The 18,619-nt window shown below is 51.9% G+C and overlaps 2 protein-coding genes across 12 annotated transcripts in view; one reads left to right on the top strand and one right to left on the bottom strand.

Annotated features, from left to right (window-relative positions):
* The first annotated feature begins 1,043 nt into the window (after positions 1 to 1,043).
* On the top strand, positions 1,044 to 12,902 carry LRRC40 (leucine rich repeat containing 40). 3 transcript variants are annotated; one of them, XR_010029066.1, is made up of 17 exons: positions 1,044 to 1,194; positions 1,682 to 1,863; positions 2,116 to 2,189; positions 2,846 to 2,975; positions 3,321 to 3,444; positions 3,674 to 3,816; positions 4,335 to 4,507; positions 5,138 to 5,228; positions 7,413 to 7,458; positions 7,917 to 8,025; positions 8,532 to 8,639; positions 9,701 to 9,811; positions 10,571 to 10,648; positions 10,823 to 11,008; positions 11,634 to 11,760; positions 12,130 to 12,160; positions 12,239 to 12,902. XR_010029066.1 is itself a non-coding variant. In XM_063166337.1 (16 exons), exons 1-15 carry the CDS (start codon positions 1,044 to 1,046, stop codon positions 11,737 to 11,739), a joined length of 1,812 nt encoding a protein of 603 aa, XP_063022407.1. In that variant the 3' UTR covers positions 11,740 to 11,760; positions 12,130 to 12,902. The 3 variants fall into 3 exon arrangements, 2 of the variants coding, with proteins under 2 accessions (XP_063022407.1, XP_063022406.1); XM_063166337.1 differs by having other exon boundaries at positions 12,130 to 12,902; XM_063166336.1 differs by having other exon boundaries at positions 11,634 to 12,902.
* A 1,181-nt stretch (positions 12,903 to 14,083) lies between these two features.
* The window catches only part of LRRC7 (leucine rich repeat containing 7), a 102,900-nt gene continuing 98,364 nt past the window's right edge, over positions 14,084 to 18,619 (bottom strand). For all 9 annotated transcript variants that reach the window (XM_063166328.1, XM_063166326.1, XM_063166323.1 and 6 more), the window contains one exon: positions 14,084 to 18,471. In XM_063166328.1, the coding sequence (XP_063022398.1) occupies positions 18,364 to 18,471 (108 nt within the window). In that variant the 3' untranslated portion in view covers positions 14,084 to 18,363. The remainder of the gene's footprint in view (positions 18,472 to 18,619) is intronic.

The raw sequence follows: 18,619 nt of genomic DNA on the forward strand, positions 1-18,619 counted from the left end.
TAACCACCACTGTTTTTTTAAATAATCAGTTGAAATACCCAGTATTTTCTGTGTGTTTCTGACTCCACTGAGAGAGGAAAAAAAGAAGTGGGGAGATTAAAGAACACTGGTAAAAAAATGAGGCCAATATCCTTAATCAAGAGCAAGTGCCTGAAGTGAGTTTCCTGAATTACAAACTTGACTAATGTACTTAAACCTTCACTAATTACTTTTCATTCCAATGGAACTACTTGTAGAAGCATTTTTCAAAGAGGGGAGTGTTTGAAGCACAGATGTGCTGTTACAGAGCGAAGAGAACTACAGTCCAACATGAGGCCACATTCCTTTATCAGCATTTTTCTCTCACTGGGAACTGCTGGTGGGATCTGCAGGCACGGGGCTGGTTCCATGGGCTGGTTTGGATGGGTTATTGGGGAGAAATCCTTCCCTGGGAGGGTGGGGAAGTTCTGGCACAGAGACTGCTCCTGGATCCCTGGAAGTGTCCAACACCAGGCCGGACACTGGGGCTGGGAGCAGCCTGGGGCAGTGAAGGCATGGAATATTTTGTATGATTAATGAGAACATCACTGCACCTTCCAAGCTGTTGTGACTTTGAATATCATTTCGTTCCACCTCAGCCGTTGGATCCCTCCCAACCCAAACCATCCTGAAAATCTGCTGAGCATGGAACAGACCCTGGAGATCATGGAGCCCAGCCCCGCACAGCCCGCCAGAATGCTGCAGAGTAGCTACGCACAGGGCTAAGGGGGAAAGCAAACACAATAAACTGATGCGAAAGCGCCGTTCCGTGTGCTGCTCCTCGTGTGTCCGCGTACAGCACCGCGAGCAGCCGCGTTCCGGGGCTCCATTTCGGCACCGCGGGGCGGGAAATGGCGGCGCCGGGGCTGGGCCGGGTCCGCCCGCGGGGCCCCGCCTGCGCGGCGGGCGGGCGGCTCCGGCTGAGGGCGGCTCCAGCGCGGGCCCCGGCAGCGAGCGAGCGGCAGCAGCGCGGCCCCGGCTCCAGCCCCGGCCCCGGCCCCGGCCCCGCTCGGGCTGTGGCGGCGATGGCGGCGGCTCGGCGGGCGCGGGCGGGCGGCGGCGGTGCGGGGCCGGGGTTCGGGCGGGTGGCCGAGCCGCCGCCGGTGCCGCAGGGGCTGCTGCGGCTGGCGCGGCGCAGCGGGCAGCTCAACCTGGCGGGACGCGGCCTCACCCACGGTGCGTGAGCCCAGCCGGGGCTGGGGCCGGGGCTGCGGCCGGGGAGCCCCGGGAGCCGCCGGGCTGCGGGCGGGGCGGGAGCGGCTCCCGGGGAGCGCCATCTGCTCGCTGGTGTCCGTTCCTGGCATGTTTCTATCGGTTTCTGTTGATATCTCTGCAAAAATGTCTCTGGAACACAATGGACTGGACAGTGGCTATTGGGATGTGTGTATTATATATATGTGTGCATGTATATATATATGTAGCTGTGTATAGATGGATGTTTTTACATATGTACTTACATATGTATATGGCCATATGCGTCCATGTATATTTATCTATCTCTGTATATGTCACCCCCCAAGGCAGAAGGGTTGGAACTAGATGAGCATCAAGGTCCCTTCCATGCCAACCCACTCAATAATTTTACACCCAAAAAGCAGTCTGACTGTGAAATCTTGGAACGGACACCTGCGGGGTTCAGCTGACGGCTGTGTTTGTGCTGCAGTGCCTGAGCACGTGTGGAGGATCAACCTGGACACGCCGGAGGAAGCCCAGCAGAACCTGTCCTTTGGAGCTGCCGATCGCTGGTGGGAGCAGACGGACCTGACCAAGCTGATCCTGGCCTCCAACAAGCTGCAGAGCCTCTCGGAGGATGTGCAGCTGCTGCCCGCCCTCACCATGCTGGACGTGAGTACAGGGATCCCTTGGTGCTCTGATGGTGCTTCCCTGTAGGACATGGGGAAATGTTATCCTGGATATTTGTTTTCCATTTCCCTGGTGTATCCATTTCACAGGGCCCTGGGGTGCCACAACAAGGGAGAATGGCTTCCCACTACAGGAGGGCTGGGACAGATGGGATATTGAGGAGAAATTCTTCCCCCAAAAAACCCCCTCTGAGGTACAAATTAGTAACTGTGTCCTAAAACCTCTCTTTTCCAGGTGCATGACAATCAACTGACATCACTTCCTTCTGCTTTAGGGCAACTTGAAAATCTCCAGAAACTCGATGTCAGGTGAGGCCATGTTACAGATCAAACATGAGAAATGCTGCGACGACTTTCGGGTATGAGTGAGATTGCAGGATAGCAACCTTTCTTTCAAAAATTTAATTCCAGATTACTCACTGTAGAGTGTAATTATATGTTTGTTGCATTATCCATTTTGGATCTAAACTGGTGGTGGCCTTGGGTTTCTATAAATTGTTTTCACTGATATTCAAAGTCACAATTGCTTGGAAGGTGCAAACAGTGATATTCTGAATAATGATACACAAAATATTTATTTGCATTTATTTGCTTCAGTCTGGCAGTTCTGAGGATAAAACATTTCCAGTCATGAATAATGCACATTGTAAATAACAGTGTAGATCTTGTTTGTGCTGGAAGGTTCAGAATCTTCTGTTTACTGGGGTAATTTTGTAAATTTGTGCGCAAGGAGAGGTTATGCTATCACTGTGTGTGTTAAGTACATAAACAAAAAACCTGGAATGTTGTAAATTCAGAGTAGGATTAGAAATCTTCTTGAACAAATAAAGATAGTCAGTTGTTCTTTAGAGGTGGCAGTGTCCTGACCAGCAGGCTGTGGCACACAAATGTTCTGTGTGCAGTTACATTCCTAAAATCTCCTGAGTGTTTTTCCTTTCCCCTTGTGTCCCATGTTTCCACCCCAGCCACAACAAACTGAGGAGCCTTCCCGAGGAGCTGCTGCAGCTGCCGCGCCTGAGGAGCCTCCTGGTGCAGCACAACGAGCTGAGCCAGCTGCCCGAGGGGCTGGGGCAGCTCCTCAGCCTGGAGGAGCTGGTAAAGCACGGCTTCAGACCTGGTCCTGTGTTTGGGAAGGCTTTCTCTGCTAGTTAAAGGTCCCTGCATTCTGCAGCAGCACTTGGCAAATATTCCAGTGGCTGTTGTAGTGTCAGTTACTGCATGGTGGGGTTTGTTTTTAGTGTGTTCTTGGTTTGACATATTTTGGGAAAGCTGAAATCCCCGGTGATCTGTCACTCCTGGCGGAGTTGTTCCTTCTCTCACACTTGTGCCAGTTGTCAGCAATCTAATTTTACTGTTCTGCCACTAATTAACTTTGCAGTAGCAGCACTCCTGGGATGTTTCAGACACCTCTCATCTCTCTCTCTCTGTTTCCATGTGCAGGACGTGTCCAACAACCAGCTCACAGCCATCCCCACCAGTTTTGCTCTGCTGGTGAACTTGGTGAGGCTCAACCTGGCCTGCAACCAGCTCAAGGAGCTGCCTGCAGATCTCAGTGCCATGAAAAGTAAATCACTTTCTTTGGGTTATTAAATGCCAAACAGCCAGTGCTGTGCTTATGTTCAGCAATACCGTACAGGGTTTTAAAATGGATCTTTAAATCTGAGTTATTACTTCTAGAATCTGTTTGGCAAAATGTTGTGTTTATTTTAAACTAAACCCCAGGACATTTATGCTGCTGTAGAAAGGTATTTTTATCTTCTCCTCTGTTTCTCACTGGACATTGACTTCCATAGGCTTGAGGCAACTGGATTGTACCAAAAATTACCTGGAAACGGTCCCTCCTAAATTAGCAAGCATGGCATCCCTGGAGCAGCTTTACCTGAGGAAAAACAAACTGCGCTCCTTGCCAGAGCTTCCCTCCTGCAAGCTACTGAAGGTGAGCTTGGAATGGCTGCTCTGCTGGAAATGCCTGTGCTGTAAACTTTGAAATAATGACAGTTGCTTTAAACACCAGCTTTTGTGAGGTGCTGTGATCAAAACCGGATGACAGCTCTGTGTTTAGAACTCTGTTTAACGTGCAACTTCTCTTCCTGCCCTCATTGTTCAGCCTTTTGAGTTTGCAGGACTTTCCAGATTTGGAAAATAAAAAGTCTTCAGGAGAGGAATGACTGAAAGCTGGATCTAATATTGCCTGCAACAGTTTTTTTTTTTTATCTCTGGGAACTTTTTCTGGATAAATTCACTTTGTTCATTATCATTTTTTCTTTGTAACTATGGATCATATACACTGTTTTTTCCTTTTAACACAATCAGGTTATATCCAGGTATTTTGTAGGCAGATGAAAGGGAATTAAAATGTCCATATTCTCCACATCAGCATACTGCTGATGTCACAACTTAGGAGATAAGTTATAAAGTAATTTGAAACAGTTGTGGTGCCCTTTGTTCCTGTAGGAGTTACATGCTGGGGAGAATCAGATAGAAATCCTGAATGCAGAGAATCTGAAGCAGCTGAGCTCCCTGTGTGTGCTGGAGCTCAGGGACAACAAGATCAAGGCAGTGCCCGAGGAGATCACGGTGCTGCAGAAGCTGGAGAGGCTCGACCTGGCCAACAATGACATCAGTAGGTAATAGTGGCACCTGGGCTGGGGCTGGGTGCTGGCAGCTCCTTCCTTCCTTCCACGAGAAGGGAATGACTCAGTCAGGAAGTGAAGGAGCCCTCTGTGTATTGTGGGATTGCTGAGATCAAACTGGGACTTGTGAAATGTTCTGCCTGTGACTTAGCTGTGACTTGGAGGAGCAGCTGAGGGAGCTGGGGAGAGGCTGAGGGAGCTGGGCAGGGGCTGCAGAATCCCTGAGGGAGCTGGGCAGGGGCTGCAGAATCCCTGAGGAGCTGGGCAGGGGCTGCAGAATCCCTGAGGAGCTGGGCAGGGGCTGCAGAATCCCTGAGGGAGCCGGGCAGGGGCTGCAGAATCCCTGAGGAGCCGGGCAGGGGCTCAGCCTGGAGCAAAGGAGGCTCAGGGGCCCTTGTGGCTCTGCACAGCTCCTGACAGGAGGGCACAGCCGGGGGGTCGGGCTGTGCTCCAGGGAGCAGGAGCAGAGGGAACGGCCTCAGGCTGGGCCAGGGCAGCTCAGGATGGGCACAGCAGGAATTTCCCAATGGAAAGGGGTGTCAGACACTGGAACTGCCCTGGTAGGGTTGGAGTGCCCGTCCCTGGGGGGCTGCTTTGGAATCAATCAGTTGTTTCCCTCTGCAGGTTGCCTTACACCCTGGGGAACCTCCCTCAGCTGAAATTCCTGGCCCTGGAGGGAAATCCTTTGAGAACCATTCGGAGAGACCTGCTGCAAGTGAGCGCTGGGGTTTGGCTGTGTGTGTGGGCATCTGCACAGGACGGACCTGGAGCTGCTGGAGGGAATCCAGGGGAGGCACCAGGATGGTGCCAGGGATGGAGCAGCTCTGCTGGGAGGAAAGGCTGGGACAGCTGGGAGTGTTCACCTGGAGAGGAGAGGCTTTGGGGTGAGCTCAGTGTGGCCTGGAGGAGCTGCAGGAGAGCTGGAGAGGGACTTTGGACAGGGATGGAGGGACAGGACACAGGGAATGGCTGCCAGAGGGCAGGGATGGATGGGAGATTGGGAATTAGGAGTTGTTCCTTGGGAGGGTGGGCAGGCCCTGGAATAGAATTCCCAGATTTGCTGTGGCTGCCCCTGGATCCCTGCAGTGCCCAAGGCCAGGCTGGACACTGGGGCTGGAGCACCTGGGACAGTGGGAGGTGTCCCTGCCATGGCAAGGGTGGAGTGGGATGGGCTTTGAGTCTTGTCTTAATGAAGGTTCTAGGATTCAGTTCTCTGTTCTCTTGTAGGGAGGCAGCAAGGGGAGGGTGTGGATTGATCCCAAGGAAAGGAGTCCTTAGGGCAGCAGGAGCCTGGGCACCACTCCTGCTGCACAATTCCCTGTGGTGTTTGCCCTGGCAGGCCCCTCTCCTCAGTGGTGCTGCACATTCCTACTTCTGTGCCTTTGCCAGGGTTGTAAAATCAGTGTTCCCAAAGCACTGGGATGCTCCCAAAATAAGCAGAGCTGACAAGTCTGTGTGGCAATGAAATCTGTAACATCTGTCAGGGGAGGGAAGCCCTGGTGTGCCTGGCTGAGGGAGCAGTGTGCCCTGAGTTAATGAGCACTTGTCCAAAGTGCTCCTGGAAAGGAGTCTGAGTCAGGAGTGCTGGAGTTGTGCTGTTCCTGGATTACTGAGGGTTTGCTGCTTCAGCTGGGCTGTGTTTCCCACCTGGGGCAAAGGCCAGGCACGAGGAGCCCCTCAGGCCACGCTCTGTTTGTGCTGCCTGGATCCATCACCAACACTGTAAATTCATGTGGCTCAATTTTCTCTGCCTGGTTGGATTTTTTCCACTTGGTTTAAAGGAGCAATTGGTGGAGGAGCTCTAGGGCTCCCCAGGCACAGCTTGGAGCAGGTGGATACTGAGATGAAGGACTGGGGTGAGTGTAGAGGAGCAGCAGATCCTTCTCTTCCCTTCTGCAGCCCTGCCCAGCTCACCTTCTCTTCCTCAGGCCTCTCATTCCAGTTCCAGCCCCATTCCTGGTTCTTGATGAATTTCCAGTTCATTTCTGTTCTGTTTTTGTTAACTCCCCTGCCATTACTTGGCTCTGGAGCTTTACCCTGCTCTCTGCTTTCCTTCCCACACATCTGTTACTGAGATTTCAGTTTGACCTTCACTTTTCCCTCACAACTTCCCAGCTTGTTCTGTGTTGGCTTCCCTTGCCATGCTCAGCACAGTCCCCCTCTCCCTGCCTGTCTCCTTGTGGCAATTCCCTCCTTTCCAACATCCACATTCCCTTTATCCTTCTGTGTTCACCCAGTCCCCTGGGCTGTGTCAGCTGGAATGAGAAATGTTCATTCACATCCAGCGCTTTAGGTCAGTCCCTGGTTCTGGAAAACCCTCTAAAATCACACCCCAAACCTGCCTTCCCCCTAAAACAAACAGTGCAGAGGAGATTGGACTTCACTACCCTCAGGTTTGTGCAGGTGGCAGCTGTGTCTGGCCACTGGGAGTTGCTGTGAGAGGACTGAGGGAAATCTTTGGGGCTGATTTTTAACAGCAAATGATGCAAACTGCCACGATTTTCCCGGAGTTTATGATTTGGGCCATAAAAAGGTAGCAGAACAGTGAGCAGTCAGCTTCACTGGCACTGTGTGCTCTCCACAGCAAATTGTGCTGGAGCTTTTTAAAGGGAAAATGAAGCTCCTTGGAACTTTGTTACTTGCTCTTGGAAGTGGCAAAAATCTTCACATAAGGAGCTACAGAAGTGCAGCCTGAGGCTGTGATTCAGGATCAGAAATTTTCAGCTGGAATAAATAAAATGACAACTAAGCAAGCTCCCAAGCTGCTGTGGGGTTTTCAGTGGGATTTTTAGTCAGGAGTGCTGTGGGCTCCACCTGTGTGCTGGCATTGTCCCTCTGCACTGTCCCCCCAGATGTACAAGTACTGCTGGGTGACTTGGGGTTTGTTTCTTTTTTAAAGAAAGGCACCCAGGAACTGCTGAAATATCTGAGAAGCAAAATCCAAGGTATGTTGCTTTTTTTCCACTTCGTTTTAAAGAGAATATTCTAAGAAATTAAAGTAAATTAGAGTTTAGGGAAGGTGGTTGTTTAAATCCAGGTTCTTCCCAGTTATCTTGCAGTAGTAATTTCTTTTACTCAACACTTTGGTGTGATATTTCAGTTTCTTATCCTATTAAAGCTGCTCTAGGCCATCATTTCCTGTCAGAATTCCCTGGTTTTTGTAGTTTCCAGCCCCCTACCCCACGGAGCAGAGCCTCACAGAATCTCATCTCCAGTGCTCCCTCTCCTGCTTGGCAAAGTCCAGGTCAGCACTGCCCTCCTTCACCCTGAAAGAACCCCCAAATCTAAGATGGTAAAAACCCTTTATTAGGCAATGATTGAAGGATTAGAGGGGGGTGGTGGCAGCTGCCTGGGGCACTCAGAGCAGCTCAGCTGTGTGCCTGCCCCCCTCTGGTGTCCCCAGATGATGGACCTGGCCCCAATGAAGAGCCTCCTGTGACAGCCATGACTCTTCCCAGCCAGTCCAAGGTCAACATCCACGCCATAACCACACTGAAATTATTGGACTACAGGTATTTGGGAATATTGCTCATTCCTGAAGCTGTGAGAACACTGTCCTATTTTATACTTGTGGGTTTTTTCCCCACCTTCGTTGTACACCAAGCTGTCCACAAACCCTGCTGCATGTGGGCATTTCCCCCTTTAATTCCTGTGCTTGGGAATGGGCAGATTTAGATGGTGGGGGTTGAATTATTTTTTTTTTGTATTATCAGATATTCTGCAGGAACTCATTGAAGTGCTGAATCCCAGCAGGTGCTTTTAGTACCTTTGAAGCTCTTTATGATTTTCACTAAGCCCCAGAACATCTTATGGCAGGGGAGTTGCTGCTCAGTTATTCCTTTAAAGGACCTGGAAGGGTTAGGAAGTGGGAAAAAGTCCTGTTTGGTGACACTGTGGGCATGGGGCAGTGCTGGGGGTTTCCTGCAGCTGCTCCCCGTGTTCTGCTCTTCTCTGGAAGAGGGTGAAAGTGCTGTGTTGATTAGCAGGCAGTGGTTAATTGGTGTCACTCCTGTCCCAGTGACAAGCAGGCTGCCGAGATCCCCGAGGCCGTGTTCGATGCCGTGGGCGCCAACCCCGTGGCCACCGTCAACTTCAGCAAGAACCAGCTCAGGGAGATCCCCCCAAGGTACTGCTGGGAGCCCATTCCCACCTGGGCTTTGCTCTCCTGCCTTGGTTTCCAGCGTGCTGTTCTCCCCTGAGCTGTTTGTGCACACGGATCCCAGTGTGTGCAGTCACCAGGGCCAGCCACAGCCCAGGAAAGGCTTTCCCTGGCACTGCTGGGAACCAGTGATCCCTCTGTGTCAGGAGGAAGGCTGCTGTGTCTCTGGGAGCCCCCAGAGACCATCCACACTGATTTTTGAGGGCAGTTTATTCCCAGGGGTGCTGAACACAACCTCTGGCACAGACAGCTTGGGCAGGTGCAATCCCAGAGGGACAAAAAGGCTTCTAGAGACTCAATTTTGGGAGCTGCTGCTTGTGCATCCCATGCTGTGTGTCACCATGTGAGAGGCTGCTGAATTCCCTGGGATGGGTGTGGGGGAGTGTGCAGCTGCCACAGAATTCCATTTCATGCAAATCCAGACAGGAGACAGGAGAGTTTTCTCATTTAATTGCCTTTTGTTTCAGGGCTAAGCCAGAGATTCTGTTTGGGGTGTTTAACAGGGAACTTTTTGAACTGTGAAAACCTTTACACCAAAGCATGTTAGTACAATAAATAACCTCCTGCAAGCAGCAGCAGGTGCTACCAGAGTTTGTAACAGCACAACAGGAGAGCAGAAAAAAAAGATGGGGAAAAAAATAGGAATTTTTGGTCAGGTTTTTTGGCTGCAGAAGAAGGTGGGTAAAGTCTGTGTTAAAACATATCAAGGGCATGAGGTGGCAGTGATGTCACCTGGGCCATGGTCTCTGAAACAGCTCCTGACTGCATTTATTGAGGAGGCTTTGGTAGCAATGTTTGTGAGAGAAAATGCAATCTGATAATTGTAGATAAATTATTTGGGCTTTGCCTTACCCCACATGTAAGGCTGTAGGAGCAGAGCTCCCACAGGTGACATTGCATTATCTCCCCAAAATCCCTTCAGAAAAAAGCACAACTTGTCCTTGATTTGTAGAATAAACAGGGTTTTTTAATAACTTACAAAGAAACCACGAGCTTCCATAGTGAGAGCATCTCCTTTTGTGCTTCAGGCTTGTGGAGCTGAAGGACTCAGTTTGTGATGTCAGCCTGGGCTTCAACAAAATCTCCTCCATTTCCTCGGGGCTGTGCCTGCTCCAGAAGCTGACACATTTGGATCTCAGGTTGGTGATGTGTGTTGTTGCACTTCCTTGCCTGGGAGCTTCTTTCCCTAGAGCAGCCATCTGTTCCAGTGGGATGGCAGCACTGAAATCATCTTCATTCCCAAAATCTCTCCCTGTCAGAGCCAGAATAGGAGTTGGCCTAAATTTGGGCCTTGCTTAAAGAAGACACAAAAAGAAATGGACCAGTTCTGAAATGTGCTGGAGGAGAGATCCTGCCTCACTCAGAGAAGGGTTCTGAGATGTTGCTATTTCAAAACACTCCCCCAACCCCCCAGAAGAAAACCACACCAAAAATTCCTGGGAGTTAGGACAGGGAAGGTGCAGATTCTGTTGCACTGCCAGAAAGAGAGGCAGGAGATGGCTCCTCGTTGTCACCTTGCCTCCTCTGATTCCTGAGAAATGCTCCTGGCTTCGTTAGCTCAGGATTAGCTCAATCCATTGATTTTGGGGAGCTTTGGAGTGACCTTTGGAGTGATTCACTTTGGCTCCAGGGTCTGGGCACTTTGATAAGCTTTCCTCTGGAAACAAGGAGCTGAATTTCCAGGCAGCTGTGTGCAGTTGGTGGCTGCTTGGGAATACTTGGGAATCTTTAGAGGACAGGCTTTGAGTGTCCTCCTGGCAGAAATGGGAATCCCTGGCATGCTCTGGTCCCTGCTGTGAGGCAGTGGACCGGCCCCAGACTGTGTAGCTGATCTGGGAATTCTCAGGCAAACCCCTGACTAAGTTTACTGCTTGTTGTTTGTCTTTCTTTGATAACAGAAACAATCTTCTGACAGCCTTGCCTGAGGAAATGGAGGCACTGAAAAAACTGCACACAATAAATCTTGCTTATAATAGGTGAGAAACTCTTCAGACTTTTTTTAATACAATAATGAAAAGATCTGGGCTGAGTTTGACACAGTTTTCCTGTGGAGTGAGAACAAGGAGCCACTTCAATGAGCTGGAGCTCCCATGAAGTGCTCCTCTTCCGAATGCCCTGTTTCTGACTATCCCTCCTTTCTCCTCCTGAAGATTTAAGGTGTTCCCCAGTGTCCTGTATCACCTGCCAGCCCTGGAGAACATCCTGCTCAGCAACAACCAGGTGGGATCCATCGACCCCGTGCAGCTGAAGGGGCTGGACAAGCTGGGAACGCTGGACCTGCAGAACAATGACCTTCTCCAGGTGCCCCCAGAGCTGGGCAACTGTGAGAGCCTCAGGTGTGTGGGGCCAGGGGGCTGCTTATAAACACATTTGCTGTCAGTTCTTCAGGAGTGTTTGCCAGAGGAAAAAGCACCCATTGAAAGGGTGTTGGGATTGCCCAAAAAGGGTCTCTGGCCATCTGTAGAACAGGGCAGTTTCTTCAATAATCTCTTCCCTAGTTTCTCAATATTGCAGAGAATTGTGGGAGTTGTTGTATCATTTAGAACTGATGTTGAGGGTCTGGGAGTTGTGTGAAGCTCGTGGTGAAGCCTTGGGGGTGACATTTCCTGTGCTCCCAGTCACACTGCTGGTGCAGCTCCCATTGAGCAGGGAGGTTGGACCAGCTGAGCCCACTGCTCCCTTCCAGCCTGAGCCACTCTGGAATTCTGTTTCTATATTCCAGAAGTTCTCTTCTCTCTCCTCCTGGCAGAGGCTGAAGGAGTGGGGTGTGTTCTACGCCCCCACTGATTTATCAGCATAAATTAAAACTCAGCTGTCTCAAAGCTCAGCAGAAACCCAGACTCCTGTAGCAGCACAGAGGGGTGACTCCCCAGGAATTTCACAGGCCTCAGACATGTGCCTGCAGTGGCTGAGTGTGTGGGTACAAGGAGATTTATCCCAGTGACTCACCCCTGTTTGCAGGAGCCTGCTGCTGGAGGGGAACCCGTTCCGCACGCCCCGCGCCGCCGTGCTGGCCAAGGGCACGGCTGCTGTGCTGGAGTACCTGAGGAGCCGCATCCCCTGCTGAGCCTGGGCACTGCCCTGAGCCCTGGGCACTGCCCTGAGCCCTGCCTGGGCACTGCTCTGAGCCTGGGCACTGCCCTGAGCCCTGCCTGGGCACTGCCACCTCAGCCTGGGCATTCCCACCTCAGCCCCGAGCCTGCCTTGGCCAAGGGCATGGCTGCTGTGCTGGAGTACCTGAGGAGCCGCATCCCCTGCTGAGCCTGGGCACTGCCCTGAGCCCTGGGCACTGCTCTGAGCCCTGCCTGGGCACTGCTCTGAGCCTGGGCACTGCCCTGAGCCCTGCCTGGGCACTGCCACCTCAGCCTGGGCATTCCCGCCTCAGCCCTGAGCCTGGCTTGGCCAAGGGCATGGCTGCTGTGCTGGAGTACCTGAGGAGCCGCATCCCCTGCTGAGCCTGGGCACTGCCCTGAGCCCTGGGCACTGCTCCTGAGCCCTGGGCACTGCTCCTGAGCACTGGGCACTGCCCTGAGCCCTGGGCACTGCTCCTGAGCCCTGGGCACTGCCCTGAGCCCTGGGCACTGCTCCTGAGCCCTGGGTATTCCTCCTGAGCCTGGCCTGGCCAAGGGCACGGCTGCCGTGCTGAAATAACTTTGGAGCTGCATTCCCACTGAGCCCTGGCCATTCCCACCTGAGCCTGAACTGGCCAAGGGCACAGCTGCACTGCTCTAATACCTGCAGAGCTGCACATTCCAGCAGAACAGGAGCAGCCAGGTACCCCCTGTCCCACCAGCACCCCTGGGCTCCACTGCTTCCATCCTTCTGCTGCTCCTGGCTGGGAGTCTGCCCAGTGTTAAGGACCCAGCTGTGAAACATTCCCTGCCCTCTGCATGTTCCAGCAGGGATTTCAGGATCCCACACCTCTCTGTTTACACTGTTTGTAATAAAGGACAGCAAGGAAAGCTGCCTTCAGTAAGCACAATCCTTCCTGCAGCTGAGCTGGGCTCTGGAGAGAGTTGTCACCATTGAAGCACTGGGGCAAAGGCAGAAGGGAACACTCTGGGGTTTGTATTCCTGTTTTCTATTGTTTCATTGCTGTCCCCTGGTGTGAGTGAGGTGGAGTGCTTGAGCTGTGAGGTGGTGAGAGATGCCCCAGGTGTGTGCAGGGCTCGCCTGAGTGAAAATGGGGCTGGTGCTGTGCTGAGACAATAAATGTTCCTCTTGGATGTCTGCCTTGGGTCCTTCAAGCTGTAGCAGCTCTGTAGATGGGAACATTGAGAACTTCTCTTGCTCAGACACACTTCCAAATGTCCTGCAGGTGGTACCTTTAATGGTAGCAGTGCTGTGGGTGGGCTCCACCACCCTCCAAGGCCTGAGCCCCCTTTCCATGGGGAAATTCCTGCTGGTGTCCAGCCTGAGGCCATTCCTCTGCTCCTGTCCCTTGTTCCCTGACTCTCCCCCGGCTGTGCCCTCCTGTCAGGAGCTGTGCAGAGCCACAAGGGCCCCTGAGCCTCCTTTGCTCCAGGCTGAGCCCCTTCCCTTTCATTCTCCAGCCCCTCCTGGGGCTCCATTCCCTGCCCTGGACACTCTCCAGCCCCTCAGGGTCTCTCATGGACACAGCCCTGGATGTTCTGTAGCACTGCAGGACTTTTTGCAGTTCCTCACTAAAATTCCCAGGTTTTGAACGTGTCCAGATGAACATAAAAACACCCTCAGCTCCCCAGGTGTGGGAATTGCCTTCCAGCTGGAGCAGGGATGGCTCAGGGGGCTCAGGCCCAGCTGCACCTCCCTGTGTCCCCAAGGAGGGGAGCAGAACCTGGTCCTGGCTGCAGGGAGATGGGAAAGGGAATGGGCTGGGAAAGGTCTGGGGGAGTGGGGATGGGAAGGGCAGATGACAGGGCCTGAGTGTGGTGACAGCAGGGGACACCTGGAGCTCCAGGGCCACTTCTGCAGCTCCTTGGGTGATGGAGCTGCTGCTGCCCTCACCCCTGCCCCCTTTTGTTTCCATACATTTTGTCCTTCGTGCATTTGTCCTTTCATCCATTTCTTCATGCATTCATTCTCCATGCATTTATCCTTCCATACATTTTGTCCTTTCATCCATTTCTTCCATGCATTTATCCTTCCATACATTTTGTCCTTTCATCCATTTCTTCCATGCATTTATCCTTCCATACATTTTGTCCTTTCATCCATTTCTTCCATGCATTTATCTTTCCGTACATTTGCCCCCACAGCTGCCAAACCTGAGTTTTCTTCCCCATTTCCATCACTCCCTTTCCATATTTGATGTCTCCCCTGGCTGTAGCCAGGGAGTTTGGGAGTTGCCCAATTTTCCAGGCTCATTCCACCCTTCCCCACCCTCTGAAAGGTCCTTTCTGCCAGGAAAAAACAAAAACCACCCGAAAGCCTTACAATAAGGTGACGTTTTTATTATTTATACAATAAAGAGACTTTTTAATGTTATTCAAAACACTTTTTTTTCTTGGAAATACTGAAAAAGGTGGGTACAGCAAAGCCGAAAATGGCTCTGCTGCACTGCACAGCATCGGTTCAGTCCCTGGGCTCCCTCTTTGCAGAGCAGCTGCCAAGTGCAGCAGCCCCACAGCACGGGCCAGGCCCTCCAGGGCACGGGGAGGGGACAACCTGCGTGTGCCAGGGGACAGGAGCTGATTGCACTCAATCAATAGATTTAAAATAGAATTTTTGAAGTACCTTTTTGCACATAAAATGAAGCAGCTTTCAAGTTCAGTAAGTCTTTATACTGCAAAAAACATGAAGTACATTCACAATCTATGTTAATAAAGTAGTAAATATTTCCTCATTCAGCTTTATTTACATGGATACTGGAATTCAACTGAAAAGTACAGTCATCTGGAATATAGCAATCTTTGAACACATACAAAAATGACCATTTCTGTATATAATTTAAGCTCAAAATCACAATTATCTCAAAATATTAATTACAATACAGCCATCTCCATCATAATTAAACATGTCTTTTATAAAATGGTAAAATCTTTACTAAAGGAAGCTGTTGGTTCTGAACTGGATACAGTACTCACAGGTAGAAAACCGAAGTGATGAGAGTGCCCTGCCCGGGGAGGAGGAGGAGGAGGAGGAGGGAGGGGACACAGCCACCGCCACCCAAGGGACACAGGGCAGTGCCAGGAGTGCCCGGACTGGTGCCAGTCAGTCACTTCCACTAGATCAGCTGGAATCAGCCAGGGAGAGGATTGGCAAAAAGCTTTTTTTGGGGTTTCATTTTCTTTTTTGGTTTGAAATTCTGCGATTTGCAAACGGTGCCATTTGGGGTTGGGTGGTGGTGCCCTGCAGGCCTGGCCCCAGCGGCACCACAGCTGTGCCCACCCGTGGCTCCAGGGCCAGGCCAGCTCCCCGTGGGTCCCTGGGTCCGTGTCCTGCCCAAGCTGCTGCCCAGGAAGCTGTGTGGGCACGGGGGCCTGCCCTGCCTGCCAGGGACAGCCTGGAGCCGGGCACTTGCAGAGGGATGGCGAGGGACGGGCACGGGCAGGGAGCTCCCGCTGGCACAGCATCCCCAGTTTCCTTTGGGAGTTCTAACTGTGACGTGCCACCAGTTCACAGAATCACAGCAGGGACCTCTGGGCACCATCCAGCCCAGCCTGGGGCAGGGGACTCGGGGACGGGGTGGGGTTGGGGTGTCCCCAGAGGGCCCTGCCACCCCAGGGAAAGAAATTCTTCCTCGGGCTGAGGTGGGACTTGCTGTGTTTGTCTATGGCCAAACCCTGCCAGGGTGGGTGCTGACCCCGCAGCTCTGTCACCCCCTGAGCCATCTGGGCACCTGTCCCCGGCCCTGCTGCTGTGGGACAGGCTCTGCCTGGCCAGGGGGCCCAGCAGGACATCCCTCATCCAGGGCAGCTCCTGGGAACAAACAGAATAAACACTCTGATCCCCTGGGAGCGGGGCCTCCCCCGAGCCCTGCCCTCAGCTGATCCCATTGTGGGGGTTCATTGCCCTGGGTTTGCATTCCCTGTCCTTGCATCCCCCCAGAGCTCTGTGCAGAGGCACCTCTGATTGCATCAGGTAATCGGTGCTGAACTCCAGCAGAGAGGGGTCCCAGCATCCCAAAGGGGGCCCAGCATCCCAAGATGGGCTGGAGGGGAAGGGACCTCAGAGCCACCCAGTGCCACCCCTGCCATGGCAGGGACACCTCCCACTGTCCCAGGTGCTCCAGCCCCAGTGTCCAGCCTGGCCTTGGGCACTGCCAGGGATCCAGGGGCAGCCACAGCAAATCTGGGAATTCTATTCCAGCCCCTGCCCACCCTGCCAGGAACAATTCCCAATTCCCAATCTCCCATCCATCCCTGCCCTCTGGCAGTGGGAGCCATTCCCTGTGTCCTGTCCCTCCATGCCTTGTCTCAAGTCCCTCCCCAGCTCTCCTGGAGCCCCTTCAGGCCCTGGAAAGGGCTTTAACCAAGGGGTTTAACATCTTTACACTCCAAGTGCTCACTACCAACAGCAAACCAACCTCCTGGACATTTCCTGCTCAGATTTTTCCTGGATTTCCTTGGCTCTGCTCTCAGCTGCCCCATCACCCTCAGCCTTGTCCTGCCTGTTCCCTGTGTGGAGCCCCCTGTCCCCTCCCAGGGCTGGCACTGCCACCAAACACAGATGCAGACGTGGATGTGCTAAAAAATACCTTGGAAAACATGAAACCGGATTTGAGGATGTTAAATGGTCACTGTTGGGAACAACTGGCTGAGAACTTCCCTGGTTTGCCATCACCTGGGTAGGGACTGTGAGCTGGCACTGGGAAAATGGCAAATTATCAGGGGTGGGGGCTTCCCTGGGCCTGCAGCTGCCCAGGTCCCACAGCCAGAGAGAGAAGGTTTGGGAATCCTTGGAGAAGGGGAGCATCCCCGTGGGCTGTGGCTGCACCCTGGGCTGTGGGATTTTGGGTGGGAATGGTGCAGGTGATCCCAGAGCCAGCTGTCCCTCAGCCCCTGGCCATTGCTCCAGGGCACTGGGATCCCCTGAAATCCCCTGCAGGGCTTTCCCTGTGTTTTCCCACTTTGCTGTCAGGGATAACCAGGCTGGACCCTGGCACCCCTGAGCAGCAGCAGCTGGGCACGGTCTGGGCTTTGGGAACAGCCCCAGGACCTGGACACGAGGGGCTGTCCCTGGCCCTCTGCTGGGAATGCTCCTGCTGGGCTGGTCTGGGGTCACCTGCAGCTCCTGGGATGTGTCTGTGCCCATCCCTTCCCAGGACCCAGCCCAGGATCCCAGAAAGCCTCACCCATGGGAATATCCCGAGCAGGGCCTGGAGCAGGGGGGAAAATACACAACAATGTCAATGGGGAGTCTGAAATGAAAAATTAACGAGTTAAATTAGCAGCAACAAAAGGAGTTTTACTGCCACCATCACAACCTTCCTCCATCCGTGAGCCAAACCTGCCTGTCCTCGGTGTTCTCCTGTAGTGTGTGCACATGGAATCGAGGGAAGAGCCAAAGCAAAGGGAGTTAACCTGTCCTGAAGGGAGCCACCCCCTTCCAGAGGGAGTTCACCCATTCCAGAGGGAGTTACCCCATTCCAGAAGGATTTCACCCATTCCAGAGGGAGATATCCCATTCCAAAGGGATTTACCCCATTCCAAAGGGAGTTACCCCGTTCCAGAGGGAGATATCCCATTCCAAAGGGAGTTACCCCATTCCAGAAGGAGTTCACCCATTCCAGAGGGAGATATCCCATTCCAAAGGGAGTTACCCCATTTCAGAAGGAGCTATCCCATTCCAGAATGAATTCACCTATTCCAGAGGGAGCTATCCCATTCCAGAGGGAGTTGTTCACCCATTCCAGAAGGAGCTATCCCATTCCAGAAGGAGCTATCCCATTCCACAATGAGTTCACCCATTCCAGAAGGAGCTATCCCATTCCAGAACAAGCTATCCCATTCCAGATGGATTTATCCCATTCCAGAACAAGCTATCCCATTCCAGAAGGAGCTATCCCATTCCAGAGGGAGTTGTTCACCCACTCCAGAGGGAGCTGTCCCATTCCCACGCGGGCTCCTTGTCCCGAGGTCCCAGAGTTACAGCTGGAGAAGTCTCTCACCCTGTGTAGTGAATTGTTCCTGATCCCTACGGAGCCAGCTATACACACGGCATATGTACAGGTATTTTCATAAGGCATAGAATATCTTTGCATTGAAAATAAATGAACATTATTAAATTTAATTTAATATATACTTTCTTTGAGGTGTTTATGAAAATATTTTCTTCTCTATACTTTCGTATGCGACATGATAGAAATATTTCATGGGAAGTACAGGTTAATATATTTCATCTTTATAAAGGCATATACAACTTTGAGGCAGTGTTTCTGATGGACAGCAGAATTCCTAAAGGATTTGTATGTGCTTCTGTGTTTTGAAATCATATGAAATTGACTTTTAAGAAGGAACTTGGTTAAAAAAACGCACCAATGCACAGCCAGAGGCTGACAAGTAAAACTAATACGGAGCCACATGAACAATATATTTATAGAGTTAATTCTTATATTTTCTCCCGATGATTGGTACTAACATAGAGTATTATACATTTGGCACTACCGTTTGCCATTGGTCCAGCAATTGGCAAAAAATTGGTTTCCTATGTATAAATCCTTTTGAACATTAGATCTGGCTAGACATATTTACTATTTATAAAAAAATATTTAGACAGTAAGCTCACGTTGGATAACTAAGTCTACTGTGTTCTGGAAACTCTTCAGTAGGAGCACAGCCTTCTCGTGTTCCAGGTGTACAAAGCTGTGTCCGTTGGCCTGCAGCAGGGAAAACACAACGGGAGAGGCTTCAGTGCCTTGTTTCGGGGGAAAAAAGGGCTATTTGGCAATTAAAAGCAAGGCTGAAATAAACAATGAACACGTGAGGGTTTCTCGTGAGCACAGAGCACACGCTGCCCTTGTCCTG

This window comes from Melospiza melodia, chromosome 11, assembly GCF_035770615.1.
Source record: "Melospiza melodia melodia isolate bMelMel2 chromosome 11, bMelMel2.pri, whole genome shotgun sequence".
NCBI lineage: Eukaryota > Metazoa > Chordata > Aves > Passeriformes > Passerellidae > Melospiza > Melospiza melodia.